The 12,560-nt window shown below is 36.9% G+C and overlaps 1 protein-coding gene across 1 annotated transcript in view; it reads right to left on the reverse strand.

Moving 5' to 3' along the window:
- Positions 1-12,560, reverse strand: part of GFRAL (GDNF family receptor alpha like) — a 75,655-nt gene that overhangs the window by 41,518 nt on the left and 21,577 nt on the right. The window contains exons 4-6 of the mRNA XM_061147768.1: positions 11,588-11,644; positions 10,527-10,857; positions 4,612-4,862 (exon numbers count right to left, since the gene is read on the reverse strand). Of these exons, the coding sequence (XP_061003751.1) occupies positions 4,612-4,862; positions 10,527-10,857; positions 11,588-11,644 (639 nt within the window). The remainder of the gene's footprint in view (positions 1-4,611; positions 4,863-10,526; positions 10,858-11,587; positions 11,645-12,560) is intronic.

A 12,560-nucleotide genomic window follows, 5' to 3' on the forward strand; every position in this document is an offset into this window, starting at 1 on the left:
TCGACTGTGTGGATCACAAGAAACTGTGGAAAATTCTGAAAGAGATGGGCATACCAGACCACCTGACGTGCCTCCTGAGAAATCTGTATGCAGGTCAAGAAGCAATAGTTAGAACTGGACATGAAACAATAGACTGGTTCCAAATCAGGAAAGGAGTACGTCAAGGCTGTATATTGTCACCCTGCTTATTTAACATATATGCAGAGTACATCATGCTAAACGCCAGGCTGGATGAAGCACAAGCTGCAATCAAGATTGCTGTGAGAAATATCAGTAACCTCAAATATGCAGATGACACCATCCTTATGGCAGAAAGTGAAGAGAAACTAAAGAATCTCTTGATTAAAGTGAAAGAGGTCAATAGAAAAGCTGGCTTAAAATTCAACATTCAAAAAATGAAGATCATGGCATCCGGTCTCATTACTTCATGGCAAATAGATGGGGAAACAATGGAAACAGTGACAGACTTTCTTTTCTTGGGCTGCAAAATCATTGCAGATGGTGACTGCAGCCATGAAATTAAAAGATGCTTTCTCCTTTGAAGAAATGCTATGAACAAACAAGACAGCATATTAAAAAGGGGAGACATTACTTTGCCAAGAAAAGTCCGTCTAGCCAAAGCTATGGCTTTTCCAGTAGTCAAATATGGATGCGAGAGTTGGACTATAAAGAAAGCTGAGCACCAAGGAATTGATGCTTCTGAGCTGTGATGTTGGATAAGTCTCTTGAAAGTCCCTTGGTCTGCAAGGAGATCCAACCAGTCCATCCTAAAGGAGATCAGTCCTGGGTGTTCATTGGAAGGACTGATGCTGAAGCTGAAACTCCAATACTTTGGCCACGTGATGGGAAGAACTGACTCACTACATAAGACCCTGATGGTGGGAAAGATTGAAGGCGGGAGGAGAAGGGGATGACAGAGGATGAGATGGTTGGGTGGCATCACTGACTCAATGGACAGGAGTTTGAGCAAGCTCTGCGAGTTGGTGATAGACAGGGAGGCCTGGTTGCTACAGTCTGGGGGGTTGCAAAGAGTCGGACATGAAGGAGTGACTGACTGAATACACATACAGAAAATTTTACAGATCATAAGCTCTTGTGGTAGGCTGAAGCTATCTTTCACATATCAGGCTGGTACTACTTACATTTACTGCTTCACATACTTTTGGGACAACAGGGAAGCCTGGTGTGCATGCAGTCCATGGGGTTGCAAATGGTTGGACATGACTGCGTGACTGAACTGACCTGAGCTGTGGACATAATTTTTCCGGTAACACGAAGAAATATCAGTGATCTCTTAATTCTTTTCATTTTTGCGGTCCTCTCTGTCTTAACTAATTTCTCTTTCTTCTATTTCTCTCTTCCATCTCTCAGCTCTAACTGCCACAATTTGTTCTTGGCTGCAAGATGCCAGAGGGAAGTGAGTCTGTAGAAGCAGAAGTTTGCAGGTAAGTGCAAGTTGGTGGCTGTTGTAACCAGTGTCAACAAGACGCTCATTACTCAAATGTGGTTCTGCAGGCAGGCCCTGAGTTCTCAGAACTCTTTGGCGAGTTCTCAAAGCTCAGATTTGAGACCAGAAAGTAGAAGTTCTGCCTCAGAGGGCTATGGAGCAGCCTGAATGGACACAAGCTCTAATTGTCTTCATGGTTTTACCTGCAGGACAGCACCATGGGGTGAAGTCAACCAGTCAACACTAGGGTCCCATGTCCACCACAACCTGCAGTGGAAGTCCAGCACCCCTCTTACCCCTCAGTTTCCTTCATCTCCCAAGTGAAATCACAGAAATAATAGTGTCTAGTTCATGGAATAAGTAAAGTTAGGTGAGAAATGTGACCCCAGATAAGCACTCATTTAGCAACTGTCTCATTATTTGTAATCATTTTAAGATTTTGACTTGGATCCATCGATGTAGGTGATTTCCTCATTAATTTGTTTTGAGCAAATGCTTTTCAAACTTTTGAGAATAACACATTAGTGAGCCATGAAGTCAATTTAGTAGATAATCAGCATTGGAAAAAAATGGAATAGAATAATAATTTTGAAAACACAGAAGACACTGCACATAAAAATCTAATGTAAAATGCATTGCTCACTGTGCTCTGAGGTCAAATGAATTTGACAAATGACTTGAAGCCAAACAAATATAACAAATGGAAAATTTTTCCCGACTGTCCTCTCTGTTCTATTCATTCTGCCCCTTTCAGATAAAGAGAACAGAACCTGAGGGTGTTTGGAAACCAGCTGCAATGAGAGCAGTTTTTCTTTTAAAGAATGATAAAATGTCTGAACTAATATTTATTTTTTTATTTCTTTAATTTTATAATGAAATATAGTTGATTAACAATGATGTGTTACTCACAAGTGTATTTTGATAATGCATGAGCCTGCTGGGCTGGTGTAAAAACTCAGAGGCAGTGGTTAGAAAGAGTTCATTCAAAAATCTCCATGTGCTACCACTTCCCAGGTATATGGGGCAAAGGATGGAGGCTTGTTAGGACTAACCAGGCCAAGGATTTCATTTGTGTTTTTGTCTGAAACTTTTTCTATAGTTCAAGTACCCAGAACTGTGACAGATGGCCAGAAGGCCTTTATGGTTCCTTTACTTCTATAAACCTGTCACTTAAAATTCTGACAGTAAGTAATGCTTGGGGAGAAAACCTCATCATGTTTAGTCTTCCGAAGTGAGTGAAGAAAAGTGAAATCATTTTGAATCCTCATTTTTAAAAAAATTATAGTTTGTCAATGTTTATGTATTTCTGTGTCCATTTCCACTGTCTCTTCATGAATATATTCAATGTATGTATATACAGCTTTGTATGGGTAGCCAAATACAATGAAAGCAAAACATAATACTAATTAAAAACATATGGGAAAACCAGGCTTGGAAGCAGAATTAGGTTGCTTGAACTGGTGTCTGAAATTTATGCCCAAGGAACTGGTTTATCACTAACTTGTAGAATCTACACTTTTTCCCCCGGTATCATTTAATATGGAGAAACCACTTATAAATAATCATGATAGTGTAATTGTATATGTTGCTGTTGGTTTAGGTTATTTTATTTGGTATTTCCTTTTGTAATATTAGGAGCCATTCATTATAAATACCTTTAGTTCCAACAGAATTAGCGACCTAATATTAATCAGAGAAAAACTTTATTTAGAAAATATGACTCAATATACATCATGGGGTAATTTTCCTCTTTGCATCATGATTTCGATTGAAATACATCTGAAGTGCTAATTATAGAAATTGTAGGAATCCCACAGAGAGCTTTGTTGGAATCGAAATCATACGCTCTGAGCTGGATGTCTATTACCTAATGCATAGCAGATCACCATTTTTATTATATTGGCTAACGTGTATCTCTGTAGTATCTTTAAAGAAAGATAGAAAAGAATAAAATATCTGTATCTGTTTGTAGTTATAGACATATATAAAGATATATGCAGATCTGTATCTATACAAATTTGCATAAATATCATGATAGTTTCATTTTATATGGTCTTTTGGCAATGGTCAATGTCTATTATTCCCTCCCTAAGTTTTGGTACTTGTGAGTTTGGAGGTTACAAATAGTGATCTAGGGGCTGGGAATGTTTTGGGATTCAAATATAGTTGGATGGGTTAAGCCTGAAGGTGGATGATGGAGAGGTCCTGAATTAGTGTGTGATCACATCGTTAGATTTCTTCCTAGGAGACTCATAGCCAAATTCTTCTCAACCACTTGTTCCCTCTGAGACCCTAGACAAATTATTGAAATTCCTAAATCTTAATGGAGTAAGTAATAACTTTAGAAAATGTGTTTCCCATCCTCTCATTAGAGGTAGATTAGCAGACATATTAAAGACCAAGGGGAGGTAACTAAATCCAAGGGTAAATATGTTTTACTTAGATTGGGACAGCCATATAGTAGATTGCTAACTATCCCTGGTGAATCCAACTTTGAATATAAGCATACTCATACACACCCTTCTCACAATAACTGTGAACTCAATCATGTGACTTGCCTTGTCCAATGGGGCATTAGAAAATATAGCAGAAGCAGACACTTGATAAGTACTTGTTTACTGGGGATTAACTGCTAGGGATGTTGCTATGATTATGAAAGATACAGCGTTTACTGCTGCAGAGTTCACGTGAAGGAGAACCCAGCCAACTGTGCTTGCTAACCACAACCTGCACAGATCAGCCTTGGCCTCACCACCAGAAGACTGTAGCCACCCAAGCAATATCAACAGAAGAACCACCCAAGTGAGCAAAGCCCCATGAGAAGAATTGTGATCAAATTATTATTTCAAGTTTTGGGTTGGTTTGTTACTTGTAATAGATACCTGATACATTCAGTTATCTGGTAGGATAAATGTTTTAGGCTGTTGTTATTGGAACCGATAAATGATACCTAGGAGTGAACAATCACAGAAATTAAAAACATGCACCACTTGCAGATAAATGAGTTAAAATAGCAAGTGCACAAAGCATAATCAGAAAACAGATTTAAAAACTGAATAGCAAACTTAGAGTTGTCTTTGTGAACAAATTTTCCATGTTAGATGACTACTTTGTGGTGTATACAGAAAATCAATATATGTTACATATATATATATATAACTTACTGAAACATGATTTTCTGTGAAGCATATGCTGGAAAATCTTGCACAAGGATTCTTCATTTTGAGTAATGGTACTACAGGTGCATTGCACTTGAAGGACCGTCCCAAGGGTACCAATGTAAGCTGCCTTGCAGTCATCACTTCCAGAGCAAGTGAGGTCTTGCTTGCTTAAGGTACCAATGCATGTCTCATCCTCATGGCACTTTCTCATCACATGCTGCCAGCACTTTGCCTGGAATGTTCCATAGCGCCTCCTAGAAAGAGTCAGGAAATGGAATGAGTCTCTGAATATAATTAATTCACACTAACATGTAGTGATATCTCACCTGACAAAGAAAGAAAGAAAGTGAAGTCGCTCAGTCGTGTCCGACTCTTTGCGACCCCATGGACCATAGCCTACCAGGCTTCTCGGTCCATGGGATTTGCCAGGCAAGAATACTGGAGTGGGTTGCCATCTTCTCTGTGGGAATCTTCCCAACCCAGGGATCCTGCATTGTAGGCAGACGCTTTACCCTCTGAACCACCTGACATAAAACAAAATGCCTTCTGGATGCTTCTGAACATAGCTAGAAACTACGTTTGTACATTCCAAACATCCCAATAGAGTGTGTAGAAGAAAAATTAGAGAAACTTTGTGAATTATTTTCCTTCCGTGATGAAAGACAGAGGCTAAGTTTAGGATTCCCTGGATGACTCTTCCTTCCTTCCTAATTTTATTTCAGTGGGTGATGATTTGCAGTACGAACTACTTGGGAGATTTATTAGCAATAATTTTTGAAGCAGAATGTGGCTTTGAGACTGTATTTGACCATTACCTCCCACCAAGTGATCTCAGAAAAGACTCCTGACTTTTCATGAGAGTTCTCCCATAGGATGGGAGGTCCTGTGCTCTTTCTCAATGTTTCTAGGCAGACTAATTAGAATTAACATTAATGCTCTGGGGTTCTCTGGCAGCATGAGCTAATTTAAAGCAAAACATGAGTTTATTTGATAGCTGAGATAATCTGCTAGAACCACATCCATTCATAAATTTTCTGACTACATACTTCATTCTTGCTGTATTAACCTTGAATAGAAGTCTGGATAATGTACAATAATTTCATATTTGAAACTTTCATAGTAAGAAGATATCTACTCAGTGGAACCAAGGATATTAATCTTTCTCTGTAATATTTATCACCTATAATTATTTTTTTTTCCTTTTCTTGAATAGATCACTATAAAACATGCATGGAAAGCCTCTGAGTATATGCCACTTGTCCTGACTTTACTTGCTTTCATGATGTTACTCTGCTTAAATCCATAAATCACATCATTTTTAATAATCTTGTATTTTAAGTCATCTTAAAGGAATCAGATTTTAAATACAATTGTAAAAATTAACATATATTTACATTTATATTTAAGAAAATATTGCAAATATTTGAGCATATAATTCTGAATCCAGAAGAACAAGCATGTTCCTTTAATGCAATTGAGAATTATGTATAAAATGCCATCTAAGTGTAAGCACTGGCAGTATTGATTGTCATTTATGAGGTTGAGAGGTGCCATTTATTCTTTCTTAAATGTATGTTTACAAAGTTTAAGTTACATGATTTATGTCTTCATAAAAGTTATTTCATTCAAAAAAGTTTTGAAGGTGGGAGGGGTGTTCAGGATGGGGAACACATGTAAATCCATGGCTGATTCATGTCGATGTATGGCAAAAACCACTACAATATAGCCTCCAACTAATAAAAATAAATGGAAAAAAAAAGTTTTGAAATTTTGAAAAACTGACTAACTGAAGGATATTTAATTAAAAATAAAAATATAATAAAAACTCATTGGTATACTCATTATCTAAATCATTTGAAAAATAAATATGACAAACATTTTATATTATAGGAATTTTCATTTCTGTTTGAAATGCTTTGATGTGTAACTGTTTCATTATCCCTATTTTCTTGATATTCTTCAGTTTCTTATTCTGATTTTTTGTTTGAAACATTATCTAAGGGAGTAATTTTTAAAATAGAGTTGATCATTTTGTTTTAGTTTCGCTATAAATTTCTGGTTGCATCATAAACCATAAGAGAATGTGGTCTGTGTGATTTCTGCATATAGAATGTATTACATTTGCTTTTGTGACTTAATATATAGTCAAACTTTGCGAATATTCTCTGGCACTTAAAGATGTTTATGGTGAAGTTTTGTTTCTAAAAAAGTAGGTAACATTTCTTCTAAGCAAACATTTTTTTCACTACTTTCTGGAGCTTATACATATGAAAAAACATAATTTCCTATAAATCCCTAAATACTTATAATTGACAAAATATAATCTCACTTTCCAGTGTATATATCTGTATTGAGCAAAATTAATTGAAAAAATAGTCTTTATATCACCTTTTTCTGTCTTTTCAAAGACAGAGGAGTTTTAAAATCTGTCACAAATAGAGGAATCTTGTACAGGGACAGAGGTTGTATTTTAAATTCTAACTGTTCTGCTTTGCTCCAGGTATAAGCACTTCTGCAGGAAAGATATTTGATAAATTCTTAACACTCTCACTGAAGAAGTTGTTTTTCATTGGGAGATTTTTTTCCATCTGAATTACATTAACGATAATTTAATAAAAATACTGGAAATCTCCCTAAGGCAAAATATGCTTGAGCAAATGACAGAATTTGTCTTTTCATCTTGACAGCTAATATTGTATAATATTTCCATCTCCTCTATAAAGTATTCATTAAGAGACTATTTGCACATGGTGAAAAGAAATAGAAGACACACAGTCCTTAATCTCTAAATTAATATACAAAATGTAGAAATTACATAAGAAGAGACATGTGTCTGTATATTAAAACATTATAAACATTAAGTACAAGATACTTAAAAATGGAGGGAAATGAGGTGGCATTTAAAAAATTTATTTATTTATTTTAATTGGAAGCTAATTACTTTATAATACTGTAGTGGTTTTTGCCATACATAGACATGAATCAGCCATGGCTGTACATGTGTCCATCTCTTGAAGGCATATCATGTTCTAGACCCTGCACTACGCACTTTGGAGAGGTCAGGAAACCCAGGGTTTCTTGTAGAGGAAAAGTAGCAACTCTGTACCAGTTAATCTGAGAAAGTGTTGATGCCACGGCGAGGCTCACGCAAGAGTGTATGTTTCAGAATCCGTCACAGAGCTTCTCAAAGGTCTATAGCAGCAGACTCCATCACTCACATTAAAATATTTTATTTTATAGGGAAGCTCAGTTATGTCATGCTGAGAAAATTGAGTACAAATCAGTCCAAGATAATAAGGTAGAATACCCAGTGCCTTGGCACTGGAATCAGGTAAAGCTGGGTACCCACCATGGAGACATCTGGCATTTTTACATGGATTACTTAAAAAAAAAAGTGTTCCTTGGCTGGTTAAAATGTTATTTGGTTTCATTGTTAGTGTAGATAGATATATGACAGATAGTAATATTCTATGAGAATATTAGTGTAAGCAAACATTTTTACCATATTTCCTTGATTATAGGTGATAACATTACTTTACTACACCTAAAATCACTTTGGCAATTAAGTTATTGTTTTCATTAAATGCATTTTAATTTTTTATTAATTTTTTGTCATTGAGCTTAAGACTAATTCCAAACACATTAGGGAAATTAAAACGTGCAAGAAGTCTGGTTCTTTGAATCAATGAAATACAATAGTTCACTTAATAATAGTTTTTGAGCTATAAATGAGTTTGAAAAATGTAAATTGCATTATAAAAATATTTTTTGATGTTAATTTTAGTATTATCTCAAGAGAAAGAATTAGTAAACTTAAACTAACTGATAAACATTTACAGGACAAGATCCTTGAACAAAACTTTCTTGAGAATTTTGGCATTCTCTATGGTACATTGAAGGAAAAAAAAAGCTCAAGCATTCTGTTGAGATCTTCACCCTTTATCTTATAGAACGTGCATTATAAGGAAGTAGTTGTCTTTTTTGACAAATATTTGCAAGACCTGGATCTACTTTGCAAGCTGGAATGACTGACAGTGAAGGTGTGAGGAGAGTTAAAGTTGAAGGAAAGAACTTTACCAAGAATCAGACCTTTAAGAAATGATGTCACTAAATCTCATTTTCCAGTGGTTCAAGCAGGTGACAAAATTGACAAATCTCTCCTTGAGCTACCACACTGAGCCCCTCCTCCACACTAAATGTTTATTTTGATCTTTAAATGAATTCTTTATATATAGAGTTTTATTCATTTAAATACAATTAAGCAATACTTTCCCTAATAGAAAGTACTGAGCAAGCAAACTAGTATAAATTATCTTGGGATGATTATCCTAGGAAGCAGAAGATTCATCCCATAATTACACAACTGAATGCTGGTTTTTAAAGAAAGCTCCTTTAACCTGGTAACACCAATGTTACAGATAGTTTTGATTCTATTCTTTCCTCCATCTTCTTACTCACTTCCAAAGAGGCCCACTTCACTGTGGCTTTCTTACCATACCTAAGATCAATTTGCCTTGAATTTTTAAGGAAATGTGTTTATCGAAGACCACAGTGAGGAAAAGAGAAAGTCAGGGTGTTGGATTCAATTTATGATTCCCAGGAGGAGTTACCTGCAAAGGTAAAGTCTAGATTCCACTAGCAGCCGGAGTGGAAATTTTAATAAGTTGAGCAGATCATTCACACCTCTGCTCAAAATCCCTCAGCATGGCTCCGCTTTCTCAGAGTAAACCCTATTTCCTATTCCTCTGCGCCTTGTACACTCCTCCTGCTTGCATCAGAGCCTGCCACGTACATTTCTTCCCTGGCACTGGCTCACCCTTCTGTTTGGTATCTCTTATTTCTGAAACTCACTGAGAGAAGCTCATTTTTTCGCTTCTTCAGCTCTCGTGAAATGTCTCTCCTGGGGCCATCCCACTGACACTGCAAATCTTTTATTCTTTCTGCCATTCACATTCCCCCTTATTGCACATGCATGTGTGTGTGCTTGTGAATCTCCAGAGTACTCATCATCATACAATATAAAAATGTTAGTCACTCAGTCGTGTCCAACTCTCTGTGACCCCGTGAACTGCCCACCAGGCTCCTCTGTCCATGGAATTCTCCAGGCAAGAATACTGGAGTGGGGTAGCCATTCCCTTCTCCAGACCGTCTCCCTGACCCAGGGATTGAAACCAGATCCCAGCAGATTCTTTACCATCTTAGCCACCAGGGAAGCCCATTTACAACTGAGTGAATAATACACACTTTCCCTATTTATTTTCTGTCTACACCTACTGAATACATTCCACAGGGCAGGCATTTTTGTATCTTGTAACCAGATGCGTAAAATAGTACTAGATGACTGGTAATTGCTTTTTGAATAAACAAGTAAATGACTAACATTACTGCCCTGAGAATCCAGGGTGAGAGGTTGGGAAGAGGGGAAGGGGTGCATTCCTGACACCATGACACATGTGTGCGAGGGAATCCGAACTCTAGCCCCTTCCTCATCTCCATCCCAAAACACAAAAGATTTATTGTGAAGTTTGAAGAGTCACCTCATCAGAATCCTGAGAGGTTATCAGCCTTATATAATCATACCCCCCAAAGCCAATAATAAAACTGACACATAAGCCAGGTCTATTAAGCAATTCATGAGTCTCACTTGAATCTGTAATTTTATTAATAATGCTATTTCATGATTACCCAATCCTGACATAACGATTTTTTTCTATTTCCAAAACACATTATGCATTTGAGTCTCCAGAAGAATACTACACACATCCCAGAGATTCAAAACTATGAATTGTCTGGCTTTCTTTACGTCATGTTGGATGACGGTGGGAACTCTAGCTAATGGAATGAGATCAAGTGTTGGGACTGAAGTGTAACAAATAAGGTGCCAAATCAGAAAGCAGGGTGCGCATGTTTTTACTCACCTGCATAATTCATCATCTTGGCAGCTGTGAATTACATCGAGGCAGGTGGGGGTTGGAACTCTGTTCACTGCACATGGCCTGCTGTGGAGTGCTTCTCTGGACTGTTGACAAGGCTCATCAGTGGGAGCACAATCACAAAAAGCCAACATCTGGGCAATGTTAAACGGCATATTTTGATAGAAGAAGCGGATGGCCGCTTGGCAGTGTTTCACATCGCACAGATTTCCATTCGCTGAGCAAGCTTTCAGGTAAAGGGCCAGCTGAGCATTGCAGAGTGCATCCCCAACACAAACCTCTGCCACCTCCAGACAGGACTGGACCCCTCTGCCTCCTAGAAGGAAGGGTACGTCCAGGTTGTGGAACAGTAAACAGAGAGCTGTACACACAGAATCTGCCCAACACTATGAGAAACCCATGAGCAAAATACAACAATATGCCCATATATTGCTTTTGGCAAATATTCCTGTTTATTTTGTTTACTTTTTTTTTTAAGAGTTGGTATAAACTTACTGGTCCTGAGCAGTGAGGTACCTGAACCATCTTTCATCTACACTGGACATGTATTATGATCCAGAAGTGGTGGGGAGTGTATAAGACCGAGACTAAACTGCAGAAAAAAAATCCTTGAGCCCAAGTTTCTCACCTGTAAACAATACAGCTTTAGAAATTGGATTTGAATCTAGCTGATGGTGTGTTCAGTGGCTCAAATCAAAATGGTCCGTGTTCTATCGCACTTTTTATTTGAAGGAAAAATCTTGACTAAAGTTTCCATGTAGCTATTCCAACATGTAAAAATGTTCACATTTTGGATCTAGTCTTTGTTTTTAATTTTGAGTATTTCTCCACACAACTGTAAATAAATGATAGATGAGCAAAATAGATGCTTTGAAATATTAGTGGAAGAAATGCAATGATTTGTTGCATTTTTTAGTATTAGAACAATTAAAATTCACATGACCCATTTTGTAATGACATATCTTGAAGAAGCCTAGTAACTGCATTTCAAGTTATATTGTCCAGTATTCACAATGCAAATCAAAATGACTGTTTATAAGCATTACCATGATAGGGAAGAGTGCTTAGATTCCACTTGTATTTATTATCCTCTTTTATGTTATCTAGAAGGAAAAGAAAGAGACTATTTTATTAGTGAACAATTTTCTAAATTTAATAGGAGAATGTGGACAACATTTATCAATGAGTACTCCAGTAAAAATACATATAAGCTCATGTAACCCTTATTTAACCTTGGTACACAGAATTAGTGAGGTACAGATGAAGAAAAACAAACCACTGTAACATCATTCAAGTCAGCTAAACAGCTCTGCTCTGAGTATTCAGTTACTCGAAGATTTAAACAAATGCTAATGACTAGGCCATGTGCAGAGAGGTAAATAAAGAGTCTGTCTGGGGAGAAAGAACAGAAGAAATATTGTCTGAACCAAAAAACTCTTCCCAGTAAGGTCTTAATTAGATTGAAAGGCAATTTAAAGACTATTTCCACTTCTGACTATCTTAGCTTCCCAGAGTTTTTAGGAATTATAGAGTTGGAGAGGTTGATGACCATCTAATTCTAAAAATCTTTCATTCAAGAAACATTGGTCAAGTTCCCACTACATACCATAGTATGGCACTCAGGTGCCATATGGAAGACAAATTTTCAGTCCCTGTTGTCAAGACTTATATAGGAAATGGAGACAGAAAAACAAAATCAAAATAAAACAGAAGGAGAAGTAATAGACATATGCATAAAATGACAGGGGAAGACTATGATCAGATTTTTATTTTAAAATGAAAATTCATTTTTTGCCACTGGTGGTTGATTAAGATATTGGCTTCCATTACAGATTATTGATTAGGAGATTGATTTCTGTTATGGCATGTGTCTCTTCATGATTCAACTTGTACCGACTTGAGCTGTCTGTCCAAGCTCCCTGCCTGCCTATCTATTGCACATATATGACGGCACAATCATAAAACAATTCTTTTTACCCCCAGAGATGTCAGACTTTCCAGACTCTGCATTGTGTCATC

The sequence above is a fragment of the Dama dama genome, chromosome 7 (genome assembly GCF_033118175.1).
Source record: "Dama dama isolate Ldn47 chromosome 7, ASM3311817v1, whole genome shotgun sequence".
Classification (NCBI taxonomy): Eukaryota; Metazoa; Chordata; class Mammalia; order Artiodactyla; family Cervidae; genus Dama; species Dama dama.